This window comes from Miniopterus schreibersii (assembly GCF_964146895.1).
Source record: "Miniopterus schreibersii genome assembly, chromosome: 9".
Taxonomy (NCBI): Eukaryota; Metazoa; Chordata; class Mammalia; order Chiroptera; family Miniopteridae; genus Miniopterus; species Miniopterus schreibersii.
This window is the reverse complement of record NC_138118.1, coordinates 41,524,888-41,544,644: the sequence shown is the minus strand read 5'-3', so window position 1 is coordinate 41,544,644 and position 19,757 is coordinate 41,524,888. Positions and strand designations below refer to the sequence as shown.

General features: G+C 40.1%; 1 protein-coding gene across 2 annotated transcripts in view; it reads right to left on the bottom strand.

The window, feature by feature from the left end:
- LAMB1 (laminin subunit beta 1) overlaps nucleotides 1–19,757 on the bottom strand; it is a 71,845-nt gene that overhangs the window by 1,356 nt on the left and 50,732 nt on the right. For both annotated transcript variants that reach the window (XM_081147036.1, XM_081147037.1), the window contains 8 exons: nucleotides 13,707–14,076; nucleotides 10,917–11,101; nucleotides 9,561–9,802; nucleotides 6,310–6,513; nucleotides 5,533–5,677; nucleotides 3,473–3,680; nucleotides 3,142–3,283; nucleotides 539–715 (listed from right to left, as the gene is read on the bottom strand). In XM_081147036.1, the coding sequence (XP_081003162.1) occupies nucleotides 539–715; nucleotides 3,142–3,283; nucleotides 3,473–3,680; nucleotides 5,533–5,677; nucleotides 6,310–6,513; nucleotides 9,561–9,802; nucleotides 10,917–11,101; nucleotides 13,707–14,076 (1,673 nt within the window). The remainder of the gene's footprint in view (nucleotides 1–538; nucleotides 716–3,141; nucleotides 3,284–3,472; nucleotides 3,681–5,532; nucleotides 5,678–6,309; nucleotides 6,514–9,560; nucleotides 9,803–10,916; nucleotides 11,102–13,706; nucleotides 14,077–19,757) is intronic.

Sequence of the window (19,757 nt, the reverse complement as noted above, 5' to 3'; positions counted from 1 at the left end):
GTAGAAAGAGTAGAAAAGAGATTTAGAAGTGAAATGTTCTTACTGTTTTGTTCTCCCCACCCCAGAGGTATCGGATAGTCACTATGTTAATTCAAAATGGGTGCAGAAGGGGTGAGATGTTGGTTCCCCTCCTACCAGATGTTCTCTGTTATGAAACTCTAAGCTTTTTCTACACTGCTTTTAAAGATTTCTCAAATGGCCAGGTAATTACTGTATGCCATAAAGACCTTCCTGATTGAAATACAGAAATAAATGCTCAATATGCTTGTTTTAAGACTTCCACCCCTAAGTTAAATTCATTTTCTAAACCCCATCCATGTTTGGATTTGAGGGCCTAGGTTCATGCTTATCGGATACTTTCATATCCATTCCCTTTCTTTTCTATCTGTCTTTAAAGACTGCTCTGTCAGAGCAGGTCACTTGGGATGTTTCTGATGACATATTACAGCTGTGTTTCTTATTTATTCCAAGGAAGGCAGTGAGGGGCCTCGTTTGCTCCTTGATCACCACAGCTGTGAAGTTACAAAGATTTACTTACCTTTTTAACATCGTCTGCACTTTGTTTCACAGTATATACTACTTTTTCAATAAATTCTGCCTCTCCAGAGTTTTGGGCTGCCTTCCGCTTAAGTTCTTCCACATTCCTTTCTAGCTCGCTAATGCGCTGGGAGGCGTTGGACAAGGTTTCCTCAGAAGCTGCTGTTTCAGACTCAATCTAAAAGTATAATGTCAACCATTCAGAAAGCCATTAATTTAAGAAGTGGTAGGAAATGCTATGTATCTAAATTTCAAGGAAGACTTAAAAGACAGCTATGCCATTTTACTCTAGACCAAAAGAAGTAATTATTAAAAAGAAAGTATAATTTCAAGAAAGCTTATGTAAAGTGCCCAACTTTAAATGGTCTTTGCTACATCTCATTGACTTTATTTTTTTTGATACTTATGGTGATCTAAGTTAAAATTCACGTAAAATTTCTTCTTACGGTAAGAACCACCCCCAGGCAGCTTGAGGTGCTGAGAAACATTTTAATGACACCTGCAAATGTTGGCCAATGTTCACAAATAAGCAGATGTGAGAAGAGGGATTTCCACATAAACTGCCAAATTAATGTGGGTAGGAAAATTATAACTTCCAGTCACCTTTAGTTTTTTTTCTATCAACTTTAAATGGAACTCGAGTAATGGAGGTTATGTCACTTCAGAAACTACCTGTAAAGTTAATTTTGGTGTTTTTAGCTTGTTACTGAAGACATGGAGACCAGGAATGTTCTTTAAGACTGAACAGCTGCTGATAGGATTGGGAGATGGGAGCTATAAAGTTATTTAGGGAAAAAATATCTCATCTGGGCAACTGGTAAAAAATCCACATTTGATTTCAAAGTATAATGAGTAAACATTAATTATTTTATTTTTTTACTTTTTAAAGCTAGCCAAAATAAGCAATCTGGCCCATGATAGAAAAATCAGTTTCATTCAGCACTCACTTTTTCTTAGAATTGATTTTAAGGATGGGTCTATTTCCATAGAATTATCTCTGAATGATAATGTCATAATGAAACTAAGGTTCAGTGTAGAAATATGCTAAAATTTGTATTTCAAATCAAATGATTCTTAACCTAAAAGCTTATCTATTAATTAATTTAGAAAAAAATTCTTGAGTAGTTATAATTGTTAGGAGATAAGCTTTATAGTTTTATGAGTAAACAGTTTCTGACAAGCTTTTCATTCACATAGTTTAGTTAGAGGTTGTCTTTATTTCTTATTGTCACTAACCTAAAACACTTGCTGTCCCTCAGAGGCCCTGGGAAACAGAACCACCATTATTAACGTGCATCATCAAGCCAAATATGCCTCACCTATAATTTGATTATTAACTTGTTTTTCAAAACACAGTAATTTTTTAAAAGTTACTGAAATACTGTTCATATTAGCAGCATACTGAGAAATTTGAAAAACCACACAGAAAAATAAAAATTACAGGGTTAGAACATAGCCTGGTGGAAAAACATAATTTTCTAAACTTGAACATGTAGCCTGAAGAAAAGGCCTTATCGGTGCTCAAAGTTTAAGAAGGGAAAGTGGCCCGGCCGGGTGTGGCTCAGTGGCTGAACGTCGACCTAGGATCCAGGCGATCGGGGTTCGATTCCCGGTCAGGGCACATGCCCGGGTTGCGGGCTCGATCCCCAGTCGGGGGTGTGCAGGAGGCAGCTGATCAATGACTCTCTTATCATTGATATTCTCTCTCTCCCTCTCCTTTCCTCTTTCTGAAATCGTTAAAGATATATTAAAAAAAAAAAAGAAGAAGAAGGGAAAGTGGCTGATGAACTGCCAGGCCTGTATTAACTGAGAGCAATAGAATAAGGGAGACAGGTTTGTATCAACTAATGGCAGGAAAAGCAGATTGAAAAACCATCTACCAGGTATTAATAAATTTTCCTGAAATTGGAAAAAGATTTGCTTATAGAACTGATTTAAAAAAAAATAGAACTATGTTGCATTACTTTAAGAGATAGAGGGATTTTAAAATAAAACATTAAATGCACATGGAAAATTCTTTTGTTATCTGGTAGTCCCTAAGAGTACTTTTCTTATAAAAAACATCATGTTTTCCGTGCATTTTGAACACAACAGATTGTTTAGCTGTTACAATCTCTACTAAGTTCCCCTAGAATAACATTGGAAACTGACATTTTGACACTTTGATGCTTTCCAGTCTTTTTCAAACTAGTAAAATTTTATGAATGATCACCTTATAAATCTTAAAACACTGGTTTTAACCATGTAGTTGCTTTTGGGCTACTTCATAATAGCAGGAGTTTCCTAACAATGGACTTTGAAATTATTGCTCTACTTCATACTACTGAATAGAGTGTATTAGATCTCTTGAAAGAACAGAAACTTATCTTAAGCTTTTTGTGGGGGTGAAAATGAAAGGGTTCCAGTGTCTTCAGTGTCCTTTTTCTTCTTTGAAAACATGTCACTTTTAGTATCTGTGCTAAGGGAATAGTTCAGATTTATTTAAATTAAAGGAATCCTTTAATGTTCAGCTGTAAGAATTTTTTAAATATCAAATGCCCTTACTTTTCTGATAAAAGAGTACATGCGAGTGTTTTCACCTACATAGAATGACTAAAATCTCACCGAGGTTAGCAGGTTCTGGGTTCCTTGGATGTCTTCATCGGCTTGTTTAATTGCCTTCTCTGCTGCGATCTGGGCCTTTTCTGCTTCTTCCAGAGCTTCCTTTACCATGTCTGCAGTGACTTTCACATTTGTTGCACTTTTGCTGAGTGAAAGAATGAGATAATATATGTGAACATAAGACGTACTCCCTTTCAGAAAAGAATAGTTCAAGAACAGCCTCCTGCAATGACCCAGAGAGACTCTTAAAAATTTCTGTTGGTTAAAACTTTTTTACTCTAGCCTAGATACACAAAAAAAGCCCCCCCTAACTGCCATTAATATCTTCAGATACCTGGCTCTTTTAGCTTCTTCTAGCAACATCTCAGCTCTGGCAATGTCAGCAGCACTTTGCTGTAGAATAACCTCCACTTGAGAAAGGCTTTCAACTCGTTCACGAATATCTTCTGTCAAGTTCTGTAACTGCTGTGGGGTGCTAGGCATTTCCATTTTCAATACTTCGTTAGCAACTGCTTCAATGCTGTCCAAATCAGCACCATCCTCTGTTAAAAACAGATGTTTCCATAAAGAGGTGAAAATCACATATGGTTCACTCAGTCAACCAATTAGTAGTCATCTATTATGTGACTAGCAGGGGATTTTGGGGGGCAGGGGTTACACCAGACAAAACACACTTCCTGTTTAAGAGTTTATAATCTAATTGTGTCGGGAGATGAGACCTGCACACATGAGAAAGTAACGCAGACAACAAGGACTACTGGAATGTGCTGCAGTCTGGGAGTCAGGGAGGTCTTTGTGGAGACTGAGGAACCGATCAGGTTTTGAAGGATAATAGTATTTGAAAGAAGAGAGGACATCTTTGAATGGAGAAACAGTGTGGGGCAGAGAATGTTATGTGAAAGTTGAGTGGAGTGAATGGTTCAGATTGTAGACAATAGAGGCCAGGGTAGAAAGCTGGGACTTTATCCTAACAGGCAAGGAAAACTTTCAATTGAGGTTTAAAGAATAGGTAGGAAACTACTGTAAATGCAGATATAAAGAGTTGATATTCCTTATAAATGATCTGGATTCAGGAAATTACAGAAAGAAAATCCAGTCAAAGAAGAAAGAGAATCAGGATGGCATATCTATCAGAAGCCAAGAAATTTCAAATGTCAAATGTGAAAGGAGGTAAAAACAACAAAAGAAGTTAAACTTTAAGTATGTCATTAGTTTTTAACCCTCTATGAAAACTGTCCACTTAAAAATGGACCCATAAAGTTTTAAGTATAGGAAAACATATCATTGAATAATGGCTTCCACAGGATATTCCATAAGGTATCTTTAGTAAATAGTGTTAGCTCCTTACTTATTAGCCACTTCCCCTTTTTCCTTGCTAACAGAATACTGATTTTGTTCAGGCATCTGCCTCTAAGGTAAGGTAAGCTTATCAACTCAGAGTTAAATCCTGGTTGTGTGTATTATGTGCCCTTCAGTCAGTTCCAACTCCTGGCAACACGATGAATGAATGATGTCCACATAAATTCTAATTAGTCTGCTGAATACGGGAGTCCCATTCCATTTGCCAGTGACATTTATGCATGGACATAGGACTCACTTCTGGCCAGTGAGATTTATGGAGATGACTGCTCCGAGGGTTCTGGGGAATATTTCCCTCCTTTAGAAAAGATACAACAAAGGGACAGGTGGTCTCTTCTGCAATTAGATACTAAGTGTCTTTATGTGAAGTCTGGAACTTAGGCAGCCACCTTGTAACCAGGAGCTAGCCTGAGAACAAAGCTGATATGCTTAAAATGGTAGAGCAGAAGGATGAAAAGTACATGGGTCCCTGAACCACGGCACTGTCCTACTACTGAACTTAATTACGTGTTACACATCTTTTAGATTAAGTCCATTTCACTTCTGTAACTTGTAGCCAAAACCATCCTTATTGATAACACTCAAACTGACCAGCAATACTTATGTGCTAGATCACAAATTCTAGAGACTTCCTTTCTCTACAAAACTCCTAAGGTACAGAGCTGTCTAACCATAGGTATACCATCCTGTAAATGGAAGCATTACAAGGCTTTGGGGGGCAATGCCAAAATGAACTCTACTTCAAGTTAAGGGTCTAACAACATTACATGTAATCTCTAACAAATTCCAAATTGGGTATCACATCAGGTATGTCTGTATCTGCATAAAATTGGAGAGGATTATTGACATACGGAAACATTTCTTAAATTGTTAATTTTTTTAAATTTGGAAATGTTACTTTATTTCCTGCCAGAAATTGATTTTCTCTAAAGTGCAGATTTGAATTATGGCCTCTCAAACACCGACTCTTATAAAATACTTTTATATTCCAAGCTAGGAAGAAATACCTAAAAGTAGAATGAAAAAATTCCTTACGCGTCAAAAAGTTTCTGATCTGCTTGATCAGATTTCGCAGATCCTCATTGCTCTTGTCCACTTTTTCTTTGGTAGCATTGGTTTTCAGCAGAACATCTTGAGCATTCTGTTTTGCCTCATCTGCCCTTAGTTTTGCTTCAGAGACCTAAATATGAGGAATAAATTGTCTTCTGCTCTGCTTTCTAAAGCAGACCAGAATGTTATAAATGGTCCAGAAAATGATGTTGAAAAACTAGCATTTAGAATCATGGCTTTTCTAAACAAGTGTCTCCCATTTAACCGTATTATAGTCCTTTACAGACTGAAAGTATTCAGTACACAGATTTCTGTGTAGTATTCTCATATAGATAGGGCTAGCATGTGAATTTTTTCTAGTTGTTTTAAACTCCTTCAAAACATTTGGTGGCCTATAAAATGTTCCTTAGTCTTTTTCTCAGGTACCAACATAAATACTTTAGTTAATATGAAGTTAATACTTTATGCATCACTTGCTTAGCATAGAATTATTGTAGTGCAGCTGGATATATTCAGAACCCTGCATGCATGGTAAGTAACGTGGTTATCTTAAATTATTGTCATGAGAAGAAAGCAAATTCTTAAATATGTGAATAAAACCTCGTTTCTTTCCCTGACCTCACAAAAACTTGAGCTTTCATACTTGGTGTGAAATGCCTTTTTATTTTAGTCCGCACTTTGAATGGATTTTTCCTTTTCAGATCCTCCATTCCACATTGAAAGCAAACAAACAGTTCCAACTGAGGCCGTCCCCTGAATTACCATCTTGGAGAGCTGCTCCACTTCAGCCAGGGCACTCAGGACATCTCGGTCAAAGTCCATGGCCTTCTGCCAGGCACTGTGTGCAGCAGTGACCAGACCACCACAGCCAGGACCCCCACATTTCTTCTGTCCTTCATCAGTTCTGCAGTTGGGGCCGCCACACACAGTCTCAGAACAGGAAGCCCCCGGGGGTGTCCCACAGGTCTGCAACAAGCCAAGGAGCAGGCACAAAGTTCAGAGAGAGTCTGCTGCACCGGAACAGCTGTGCAGGGCCTGGGTAGCCCCAGAGCGCGTGTAGGTGGTCATCCACAAGGATGCAGGGTGGAGAAAGGAGCAGAGAGTTTAGGAATAAGCTAACCTGCTTATTTCCAAGGAAAAACATAATTTACAACCCTCATCAATACCTTCTGCCCTAATGAACTGGAATACCACATGGGCTCTGTGCCGGGTGCAAACATTATTCGCTCTATCAGAATGAAGCCTGCCAATACGAGAGCCATAGAATGCTTCCCCTTTATTCCAACCAGTTGGATCAAAACAAAAACAAAAACAGGTATTGAGAACCTTCTTTAGACTAGTGCCACGTTAAATGTCCTGGTGAATTGGGTGACACAAAAGGTCTGTTATGTGGCCTTTTAGTAACTTCCCATCTAGTTAGGAAGACAGGATCACTCTACATAAACAGCCAAGAATAGGTCAGATGCAGTAAGTATGAAGGAAAACGGACAAAAGAGAGACTACTGAGGGCTATACTAGTCGTAGTTGGGGAACGATATTTGCTGGTGCGATTTGAGAAGGGAAAGTGGGGGAGCATTCCAGATGTGAGGGGGAGAGAGAAAACAGTAGGAACAAAGGTGGATGGAACTTTTCCAAATAAGCAGTAACCCACAGGCTCTCCTCCTCTCTTATCTACCACAAATTTCCAAAGATCAGGGCTTGGTCATGGCATAGACATGGCAAATTGGTAAATTACATGTTTGCTATATGATGTAAAAGGCTGAACAGGAAGAACATTGTATTTAGAGCTTTTGTAGAAGAGGCTCATACTAAAGAGGAAAAAGATTTACTGCAGTGAAAAGTTAACAGAATACTCCCAAACAAGGAAAGTATTCTTTTTTTTATTGATTTTTAAGAGAGAGCAAAAGGGAAAGGAAGAAGGAGAGAGAGAAACATCAATCAGCTGCCTCCCGTACACACCCTGACAGAGCTCGAACCCACAACCTGGGTACGTGCCCTGACTGGGAATCGAACCTAGACCTTTCAGTGTATGGAGGACATGCCAACCAACTGAGCCACACTGGCCAGGGTGGAAAAGTATTCTTTTTTAAGAAGTAATAAAGTAGTTTTTGAATAAATACAATCGACTCTTTAGACCAATAATTTTATAATAATTACAATCCCACCTCAAAATAAATAAAGTCATATATCTCATTTACAGTACATAAAAAACTTCAGAAAATAAAATTTATTCTGCGTGCTACAGAACATGAGCTTTAATCAAGAAGAGCAGTGTGGCTTGGCCAGTGTGGTTCAGTGGTTGAGTGTTGCCCCATGAACCGAGGTCACCAGTTCGATTTCCAATCAGGGCACATGCCGGGTTGTGGGTTCGATCCCCAGTAGGGAGCATGCAGGAGGCAGCCGATCGTCTCTCATTGGTGTTTCTCTCTCTATCCCCTTCCCTTCCCTCTAAAATCAATGAAAACATTAAAAAACAAAGAGGAGGAGGAGCAGTGTAAGACCTCAGGGATGCTTTCACAGAACAATCGGACAGAGCACCAGAAGATCTGTTTTATTTCAACAGACAGACCAGGCATGAGAAAACCAGCATGGGTCTAGCTAAAAAGACAAAGAATTGAAGGCACTTGAAAAAACACAAAGGGACAAAAATCTCCCTACACAGGAAGTGCAGTATGGAGTTCTCATAGAATAATTATCTAAGACAAACACATATAATGAGAGACCAGAAGAAGCTGGCTAATCCCTAGGTAGCTCACCACATGGAAAAGCAAGCACAGGGAAGGGTGCCCATTCAGATGGCCAGAACCAGCCACCCACTCCCAAGACGCTTTCTCTGTTGCACAGCAAATATCTTTTAGCATGCTTTGCTGCTTTTCATTTTAGTTTGCAGATTTTTTATTTGTGATTACTGGTTTTTTACTGGGATTTGTATGGAAGGAGTCAATAGTGAAAGCAAAGAAGATTGAAAGAACTGGCATTTCATGTCTAAGTATAACAACTTTGTCTATTAGGTGCAATTTACATGTCGTTCTGGGCTTCCATTTTTTTATTAAATAGTGACAGGATTACTTACGCCCTATTTCCACTAGATGTTATGAAGTTTCTTGAAATAATGAGTACATATTGTAGGCATCAATTAAATTAGTCACAATACAGTACAGAATGATTTTGTCCATTTCAGAGAAAGGGTGTTTGGGAACAGAGGCAGGGATGGAGGGAAACCATCACTAAGACAAAACAAATTAAGTCTGAACTTTCATAGTTTTCTAGGTACTCACCTTCTCCTCCTTTTACTGAGCCTCTTTTTCTAAGTTAAGAGAGCACATACCTTATTAAATAAAAGTCTATAAAAAGTACCCTCTGAATTCTCTTCAACAGGTATCTTCCATGAAAAACAATAAGGAAGAAACAGGCTTACTTTGGCCTTTTTTGGCCTTCAGCCTACTTTTCGTTAAAGTCACTGCTCAATTTCATTTGGCTCCAGAGTTACTTTTTAAAAGCTTCTGGAAAATGAATCTACTTTCTAGGCTAGTCTCAGGGTTAATTTTCACCAGGTAAAGTTACAGGAACAAAGGAGCACTTTAACTAACACCCATGGAAAATATTCTTTAGCTCCCTTTAATTTTTTAGAAAATCCCTCCCAGAATGATTCTGAATTGCTCCACTGAGATGGAGTTTGCATTTCAAATCAGAACAAAGTAAAAAAAGAAATGTCCACAGTATTACAAGGATCAAGTTTAAATAAGATGTCACTGAGTCAGTACAACAGTGTGAGAGCAGGCAGGATTCTCTGGTTGTACCACAGAGAGACCACTGGAAGAGAAGGAAACTTAGAAGCACACAGCCTTGTTTTCAATCTGGCTTGGTCATGGATACCCCATACTGTGGTCCAGTGATAGCCTGGGGTTTCACTCCTGCTGATTTCATTTGCAAAGTGAACAATATTAAAGACGAACCAGGCGTTTTTTCCTCCTATAGCACCATAGCTTTGAGGTCAAAGCCCCTAACCTTACCATTTCTGCGGCTGCTGAAAGGTCAAGACTTTGCAGTTTGCCTGCCAGTTCATCCAGAAGACGGGCCTGTTCCTCCTGCTTTTCCCTGAACTGGGACTCTCGCTCCAACACCAGGTCTTCTACTCTGTCTCTAGTGAGCGCAGACTGCTCCACAGTGCTGTTGGAGTCTACGGTGGAGGCATTCACCCTCTTCTCTGCCTCTAGAGACATCTGGAAATACTTGGTAATGCTATCTAGGGCGCCTAGAGCATGAAATGAAATTGCCCACAGTTAATCCCCTTGTACTCATCAAGCAATGTCCATATTTGGTGTCTTTCAGCCCTAAATTTACTATATGGTTTGTTTTAAAATTCAAGAAATAAAATCTTTATTAAGAAATAAAACTTTCCTGTCATGGTCAATGAATATACTTTGTCCCATTAGCGCCTACTCTGGCTCTGGAGGATGCCAAACATCTGAATGAAAAATTAAGTCACCCATGCAGATGTTTCTATATAGGCAAGCATGGAATTCTTTCTAGATAGCTGGTGTCAGGCACCCTGCAGATTATATTTCCAACTAAGTTTCCCCTTTCTCAGTCATTTATTTAGATGCACTCAACTACTATTATATACATAAAGCATCATGGCTGTTTTGGCTGTAAGGACCTAACTAAAAAATAAGTGATCATTTAACTGGAATGAATAGTGTGATCTGACATATTTCTACTTTCTTTTGCTTTTTGGGGAGGGTCCTATTTATGGCCTACGATAACAATAAATGAAGGATTTGCCAAAAGTATTTCCTGACCAACCAATATTCTTGAATGTAAAAGGGTTTGCAGAGCCCAACCAGGCATGGCTCATTCGATTCCCGGTCAGGGCACATGCCTGGGCTGTGGGCTCCATCCCCAGTTGAGGGTGTGTAGGAGGCAGCCGATCAATGATGACTCTATCATTGATGTTTCTATCTCTCTCCCTTTCCCTGAAATCAATAAAGAAATATTTAAAATAAATAAATAAATAAAAGAGTTTGCAGAAGTATCAACTTAATTTCTTAACTATTCAAGAGCCCCTTTCCAAGAAAAGCCAAGGAGGTTAAATCACTAACTGAAAAAAATAAGGAAAGGAATGACTGGTGCTCACTCCTTGGTCTCTTAGTCTCTTTGCTGTGTCTCTTAGTCTCTTTGTGGCCTAGGTCCCACATTTGTAAAATGGAGACTCCAGTCCTCATTTGTGTTAGAGATACAATGAGAAAAAGCTTTAAAATTATTAGAAAGCACTTAATTTTACCCCCCTGAAAGTGTTGTATTAAAAAGTTTACACAGATGGTTAAATCCATTGTGCAGGATTGAGTACTTGCACAAAAAATGCTCACCCCGAATATCTGAATTTTTGATAAATTCCAATTGTTCAGCAAGCTCTTTCACTGTGTTGTCTAGGCTTTCTGCTTCTGTCTGTAGAGAATCTAGTTCTTTGGCTGTGCTATTTCTTTGTGAAGCTGTGTCAGATAATTTCACTTCTACTTGAGCCATCTTTTCTGTAACATCTTTGGTTAGTTTCCTGTAAAGAGAAGGGTAAGTTTATCCAAGTAAAATAAACCTTTTTACATTTTCTAATACTGTAATTCTGTAATTTCAAACCAGTTCTAGTCGATAACAATTTATTTCTAAATACTGGTTTTATTTTCCTTATCATTAAGAGACTTTATTAAATCTAACATTTTCTTTCTTAAAGGACTGAAGCACCACGCAGCTTGCTGTGGCAGATGGGCCATTGGAAGGATTCGGAATCTCTGCTGTAATATGAGCATATGCCTAGAGGGCGGAGTTCCAGCTCTGCGTAAACAGCTTCAAGCCCATACAATCTCACAAACTCAAGACTAAGTGTCTCCAGTGTAGAAGTATGCCTCCCAGCCAACCACCAAAAATGCTGTGATCCAAACCTCAGAGAGCTCCTTCAAGATGGGACATGCAGAAAAAAAGCCCAAGAGCCAGCAGGAAGCCACCCTGCTTTCCACACAGTCCCCCCTGTAAGCATGGACCCATCAAAGGAGCCTCCTTCCACCAACAAGCAACCCCTTTATTTTACAAGAGAAAGAAGGTAGTATCTATTGAGGATGAAATATGATAAATATGTTGCTTTCACAATAGTCCACTGGAATCTAAACCCAACTGCACCTTGTTCTGTATCTTCATATCTTCAAAGCTGTACTTCAGGCATCTACTTGTATATATAGTGTACGTGTGTATACATCACAAAAATGTAATCTTTGAGAAGGCCTTAGCTCTGGGTATTACTGAGTCACCTAAATGGATATAATTGTCTTCTCAGGGATACAACAGAGTAAAAAACTGGGACAATGTAGAGCTGAAAGGTTGGGGACTATTAGGAAAATGGTATTTAAGGCTGAGATAATACAATGACCCAATTCAGAGAAAAAGTACTTAAAAGGATTTGTGGGTTAAATTACATTTTATAAACCCAATGACTGTTTTCTTGAGGCTACTATAATATAGTTTTTCAGTGCTTTGTGCTTACTAACCAATTGAGTCACAGAAGGATTTCATTTTTTCTCAAGTCTCATACAATGTTACAGTTTTTAAAAAATAAAATCTAACATTGTACATTTTTAAATACTGCCACTTTGGAACCTAAAACATGCATCTTTGTATACTGTGTTGAAAAAGGATTAATGAAACTAGTTTTCTTGAGGTGCTTACAATCTGTCTGTAAATTGAATAGTGAGGGTAGAAACAGCTGTTTCAGGAATGTAAGTTCCCTGACAGGTCTCAAAGGGCACCATATTTTTTCGTTCTTCCTTAGGTACGAGACCAAGGCCAAGAATCATTTCCTAAATGGGATTGCACTCAGAACACGGCCTTCTAAAACTCATCATTGCTACATGTTAGGAGGCTGAGCTGCACTAGCCTTTTTAATGAGGGAAAATTCCTCATTAAATGCATTATCGCTCCACATAGACATTTCATAACACCCTGTTCAACCACATGGTCTTGAACACAAAACCTGAGGTTTGACAACAAGGGACTTTAAATCTAGAAGGTCTAGGAAGGACCTTCTATAAGATACATGAGCTAATGTCAGTTGTTCCTTCCTGCTACTCATAGGCAGTGTTGAGATGAAAAGTCCATCTGGTTTCTTAGAGATGCTGATTAAAGTCCCATCAAAAAATGCTACTGTAGTTTTGTCATAATGTAAAATCACTTCAGTGTATAGGGGTTAGCTATGAAACATTTCCCTTGCTCATGGCAAATGGTGAGTCTACAATAAAAAAAACATAGCATTTGGGGAAACACAAATGCTTCCTACCCTTTCCTGTTTGTTCTTCAGCCTAGATCTGATTGTGCTGGTTTTGGGGGTCCTTTCTGGCAAAGGTAGTTGGAATGCTTCAGAGCAGGAGAAACAGTAGAAAAATGAACCCTGCGAAGTTAGGCATCACTCAGCTCAGTTCTCTGCCTTCTCTGGTAAAATAAACACTATCTAGTCACAGAGGTGATTACCCAGAGAAAGGCTAAGGAGGATTTTTCATTGCCTAGAATTGCTGTAATTAGATGACTGAAGCACTGGTCTAGTGGACCAACAGCTGAGCAGCGGGAATAAGTCTTATCTATGGTCATGGAGTTTCCCTGGTAGTAGCAAAACATATAATGATAATTTATATTTATAATGTTTTTTGCAATTACATTATCCATTTCATAGATCAATCTTTTTGCTACTCTGTAAGGTAAAGGCAAACATTATCTTCCCCTCCTCCACAGGAGAGAAAAGAAGCTCAGGAATAAGTGAGTCATTCAAATTCACAAGCCTAGCAAGTAACCGGGCTGTGACTGGTCATGGATCCTTTATCTCTGAAACCACTGTTCTTACCATGCTACTGACTTAGAGCACCCTGCAGGGAGGGGCCCTGAATATAACATGTACATTCTATACTGCAGCCTCCACAATTTTGGTCCCCAGTGATGTGCCAACATTCACATACCCAATGCCCAGAGTAAAGACTGCCAGAAAATGAATGGCCCACATCTGTTTTCACTTACAGGACTAACCACACCTTCTGATGGAAGCACCATGCCAAGACATCTCTGTTGTGTATTCATGAAACTGAAACAACATTGTGAATTCTCACTCACGCTCATTAACTACTTACTCTGCTTCCTCAAAGAGGCTCCCAATGTTTTTCAGTGGCTCTGCAGCTGGGTTCTGGGCCAGGATGTCTCTGATCTCACTGACTTTCTTTTCCACGGAGTCCACAGTCTCCTGGTAAGGCCCGATCACACCACTGATCTTCAAGACCTTGGCTTTCTCCAGGAACTTCTGGGTCCTGTTGGTCAACTCAGCGATGATCACATCCCAAAGAGCAAAGCACTGGTGGCAGGGTGTGCAGTCAGGGAAGACCCCTGAGTACCCTCGAGTGCACTTGTCACAGCGTGGGCCCTCAACACCCTCGATGCAGACACACTGGCCAGTAGACTGGTCACACTGCGGCGTCTCAATACCCCTGGGGTCACAGTCACAGGCTAGAAGGGAAACAGCAATGCTAGCTGATCTTCTAGATCACAAACCTTAGTGACAAGATTTGGCATTTAGAATTCCCAGTCACTGTTACAGTGGCAAGGTGACAAGCATTGACGACCATTTACCAACAGCTCTCAGAGACCTCAGCAGCTTCCTCCAGAACCTGCATTACCTCAACCCTTGCTGACCACTTCTTAACAACAGTAGTAATAGCACACAATAATTTTTTAAAGTAAACACTTATTGTGCTGACACTGCAGAAATGGTTTACATGCATGTCTCATTTAACTCTCACAATAACCCTGTGGGATAGGTGAGCTGCCTTAAGTGTTACAGCAAGGAAATGGCTGAGCCAGGATTCAGTTATAGCACTTTGCAAGTCAAGAGTCTGTGCTTGTAAGCTCTGTCCTGCTTCTTTCTGCCTCCCTTACTGACTTCCCTTTAGACCAGGAGCGGGGAACCTTTTTTCTGCCAAGGGCCATTTGGATATCTATAACATCATTCGCGGGCCATACAAAATTATCAACTTAAAAATTATCTATGAAAAAAGCTCCTAGATTTATTGACTTTTGAGTCCCACTTGCGGTTGCCTTGACAGGGCCAGACGAAATGATTTCATGGGGTCAGATGTTCCCCACCCCTGCTTAGACCCTATCAGTACAGACAATTCAGGGGACTTCCTGATGCCACGAGGCATCTGACCTAAGATACAACACTAAAGAACAGCTCCTAACATACCTCACCCTACCTGGTCCCCAAACAGAATGATGAATACTTGGCAAAATACAATAAACTTGATAAAAAGAAAACCAAATCAGAAACAAGTCACAGGAATTCTAAGTATCTAGTTCAAAGGTTTTCTACTAACTCTAATCTAACTTGCGGGTAGTGCCACTGTGATGACCACGAACAGCACAGGCTCGTAAAATGTCAGTGATAGAAGGGACCTGGGGAGCCATTCCAGTCCCAGCCTCTCACTGGCCCAGCAGGGCTGGATCTTAGGCAGAGCCCAATGGTGTCAAGTAAAACTGGTACTAATCACAATGCCTGTGCCACTGAACCCTGGTTTATAGTCTCAAATCTCATTTTTATATCAACACTTGATATTTCTGAGCATTTGTATAGTGTTTAAATAACAAAAAACCTGTACACACATCTTATCTCTGACCTTAAATCCTTTCTGGGAAAAGGTGGGGATAAAAAAAACAAAACAAAAACAACTTGAATGTCTTATTTCTCTAACTAGACTGAGGATTCTAAGGGCAGGGGTACATCTTAAACCATATTTCCATTCTCAGCACTAAGCACAAGATTAACTTGCAAACTGGAGTTCAGTTATCTTTGCCAAATGAGGCCCTGACCTCATTTTTGGTACAGGCGTGCGAAGGACATTTACATGCCTCTATAAAAGAAAATAATCCTCCTAAAATGTCAACTGTGGCAAAGCACAACGGATTCATACTCTCTAAGATATCTTTATACAATCGTCTTGGGTCAATAGCTATGATTTGCTTCTGAAAGACTTTCTAATTTAAACATCTTCCAGGCCCAGTTTCACTGTCTTGAGAGCTGCTCACAGCACCTCTATCCTCTAAACCCAGAGAGATGTGTTTGCAGCCTGTGACCTTGCATCTGACCCTCCCAACATCCTGCCTTATATTATTAGTTACATTTTCACTGCCTTTGTTAGCCGACTATACTCCAAGTTCTCGAGTAGCAAGTTTGACCAGTACAGTGTTGTGGTCAGAGGACAGCCTGTGGGCTCAGCTGTCTGGTTGTGAATCCTGCCTTCCCCACACCCAGCTATGTGACTCTGGGAGGTAAGGAAACTGAGTCACAGTTTCCACATCTGTAAAAAAAGGAGTCATGATTATGCCTACCTCATAGGATTGCTTTCAGGATGAAATAACTTAATTCTAAAGTGCTTCAGAAGTGTCTGACTCAGAGTAGGCACCCATAAATGCTTTTTATTATTATTACTCTATGCAAGTGTCAAGTGGTCTCTTGCTCAAAGTGTTGCTTGATCACTTTCCCACTGGAGGAAAAGTGGTCATCGCCCTGGCAGGTGCTGCTCAGCGGTCAGAGCATCGGCCCATGCACCAAAGGGTCTCGGGTTCTATTCCTGGTCAAGGGCACGCACCTGGGTTGCAGGGCTGCAGGCTCAATCCCTGGCCCCAGTGGGGAACATGCGGGAGGCAGCCAGCCAATGTGTCTCTCACATTGATGTTTCTCTCCCTCTCACTCTCTCTAAAAATCAATGGGGGAAAAACCCTTGGGCGAGGAATAAACTACAAGTGGCCGTGGCCGCCTTCTGTTTACATTGTATATTTGCCAACAACATCATGATTATTCAAAAAACTGAAGTTTGTAACCTAATCCTCAACCATCAGGATTTAAAGCATATAGCATTCTCTTGGTGCCTTGGGTTTTCAAAACTAAACCTTTCTCCCTTAAGAATATTGTTTTCTCCCAGGAACAGCAATGCGTCATTTCTCTGGCGTTCTTTTGGGGCATTCTCATGACTCAGGGAACAGCTTCGGCGAGCTGGACATAACTAGACTATTCGTTCTAGTTCTGCCTAAAAATAAGGGTTCCTGAATCAAGTGGGTTCAGGACATTCTATGTCCTCCTCTTGAAGCTTCTAAACAAACATCAGTATTCAAGACTCAGGAGGTCTGCAGGAAAACCAGTTTCACATTTTTTTTACCCAGTCATATCCTGAACTCATTTGACTATGGAATCTTTTTCTAGTGGAATACCTAGTGACACCCCAGAATGGGAAAGCCTTGGGAAAGCCATTGCCTTCATTAATTCCCGAGATCAGGAAAATGGGAAGAATTTAGATAATCCTGTGTCTGAAAGCTTATGTAGACTTTAGGAATGGATTTCCATATCATCTGGTAAAATTCAGTCACCTTCCAAAAAGCTAAAAGTTACTTGGGTTATCTAGGTCTTAGCCTCTCAAATTTAGGCATGCATCAGAATCACCAGGAGTGTTCATGAAACACAATCGCTTCCCCACTTCTCCAGCCCCAGATTCAGAATCAGCAGATCTGGGGTGGAACTTGAGAATCTGTGTAACAGTTGCAAGATGATGCTGATGTTAAGGGCCACTAGACTCCCTTTTGAGGAGTATTGTCTGTGTTATTTTCCCAGCCATTCTAGCCTTCCTCTTGTGTGTTAATGTGTGGGTACAGGGATGAGAGAGTGTATGTGGAGCTGGAGCAGAGTCATGACTTTAGAAGTTGACCAATATAGGCTGATGCACAAACCTAAGGACCCAGGTAAACAGAGGTCCTTAATGATGCCATTTATAATCCATCAGATTCTCAGTCTGCCCCTGCTCAGTAGGCCCCAGTGGGTAGCCTATGTGGGGTCTAAGGGCCCAGTTAGACCTGTGCCTACTTTACTATCCCCCATAGGCTTGGCACAATTGAGGCAGATGCTTGCACATGCTTTTAGTTTACTTAGGAAATGGTTTATTTTCCGTAGATAATGCACAGTTACACTTTAGTTCAGCCCTAAGGGGTTTTTACTGGATTCATGCTTGGGTCAAGGGATGTGTGTATGTTGACTTTATTTTTAATTTCTCTAATAACTTTTCATTTATTTCATTGGTAAAGGCATATCTTGCTCTCATTCTGTCATGGGCATCTTTGAGGAGAAAAATACTGGCCCTAAACTATAGGATTTAAAAGGCAAGTACACCTTGGCCAGGTAGCTCAGTAGGTTTGGCATCATCCCATACAACAAACGGTTGCAGGTTCGGTTCCCTGTCAGGCACATATCTAGGTTGCGGGTTCGATCCCTGGTCAGGGCACATACAGGAGGCAACCAATTGATGTTTCTCTCTCACATTGATGTCTCTCTCTCCCCCCACTAAAAACTAATTTTAAAAAACACACATATCCTTGGGTGAGGATTTAAAAAATAAATAAAAAGCAAATGCACTTCCATTAAGGCTTTCCTCATTTGTCTTTTACATAACCATGTTTTTTTCCACAAGGAGAATACTTGGCTATGACGTAAGTCTTTCCATAAGCGTGTTGTTAACAAGATGACACCAGAAAGTCCAAAGTTCTGCTCTTCAACAAACCATTTCAATGGGAAGATTTGGAATTGAAGACGTATTTGGCAATTAACTACATAATTTGAAAAAAGAGGTCACGTTCTTTTCTCATAGCTCCATCTAATTTTGGATGACACCTATTCCTGTTCCTGCTGATCTCTGGATCCTGTCTCTTGTCCCTTTAAGAGAAGTATTCTAAAGGGCCAGCAGAAATTCAGCTATCTCCAGAAGACAAGAACCAGTTCAGCTGAACTGACCAACATTCCTTTCCTTCCATTGAAAAGTAGAGTCAAATTTCACAGATGGCTGGATTGTAGTTTCATCATTGAAAAGTCGACCTTCAACTTTCTCTGAAAGGATACCAAATGACTAATGTGCAGAAGGTTTTAATTTCAAACTGAAGCTGGGAACCTGCTAAAGCTCCTGTGGACGTGTGCTTCCTTCCCTTCCTATTGTTTTCAGGATTGCTTCTCCAATGGAGTTACCTGGGAGGCAAGCACTAAAAGGCCCACATTTATGACATTGTAAAAAGACTCCCCTAGACTATTTTTAATCAAGCAGAAAGGTTGGTTCTCACCCGACAACTGAAAACTTCACGGACACTGAAACTATGAAGGAGACTATCATATCATCTCTCACATTCACAAGTATCTATAACATTATAGATTAAGCTAACTGTGCAGGACATCTCCATTGAGGTCCAATGGATTTTCTCCTTTCTCAAGGGCAAGGGATAGGTGTCCAGGTGGACCTGTAGCTCAGCCTTGTTTTAAGAAATGCGATTACTGGGCAGAGGATCAAAAACTTTCTCTTGGAAAGAAGGAGAGAGTATATAGCAAAAGTGAACAAATAGTAAAGATGAATAGTGCTTTGAAAATGGGACAATCATTTCAATGGGCCATAAGAATTCCACCTTCATCTGTAAATACATTCTTGGTTACGAGATCAGATTTCCTCTATTTTTACTAAGTTTTCTCATCATTTAAAACAGGATCTCTGAAAGGTAGGTAAATGAAGAGTGTTGCACCATTTTATAGATATTGAGGCCTGGAAGAAAACACTAGCAAGAATGGAAAACAGCCAATGTACCTCTTTGTCAGTAGGAAAATTTTTCTTTCTTTATATCCTTCCCTCTCCTTCTCCAGACTTCCTCTGCCCATTGAAGAAAGGCCATCCTCAATGGCTTGATATACAAGGCTTTACACAATCTGGTGAAACTGAATCTCTCCATGACTTTCTGTACAGTAAGTTAGTTTCCTGAGGGCACCCTTCCTACCCTAGTCTTGCTGCGCATGTTGTCCTTACTGTCCTTTAGCCAGACAATAGTTCCCTTTCTCTAAATATCACAGCAGATCCTCACTTGCCTTTGTCTTTGGGCAAATCACTTAACCTCGCTGAGCCTGAGAGCTCTCTGTGAAACAGAGATTATACTTCACTCACAAGTTGTTTGTTGTAAGGATAAACTCAAGAATTTGCATATAATATCCCTAAAAGTGCTCAGCACACAGCAAAATTCTCTGTAAGTGACCAGAAGAGCTAACCTTTCCTATGAAACCTTGCCAAATGACTCCAGCTCCTACTGGTTTTGCCTCTTCTGACAGGTGAAAAGATCTC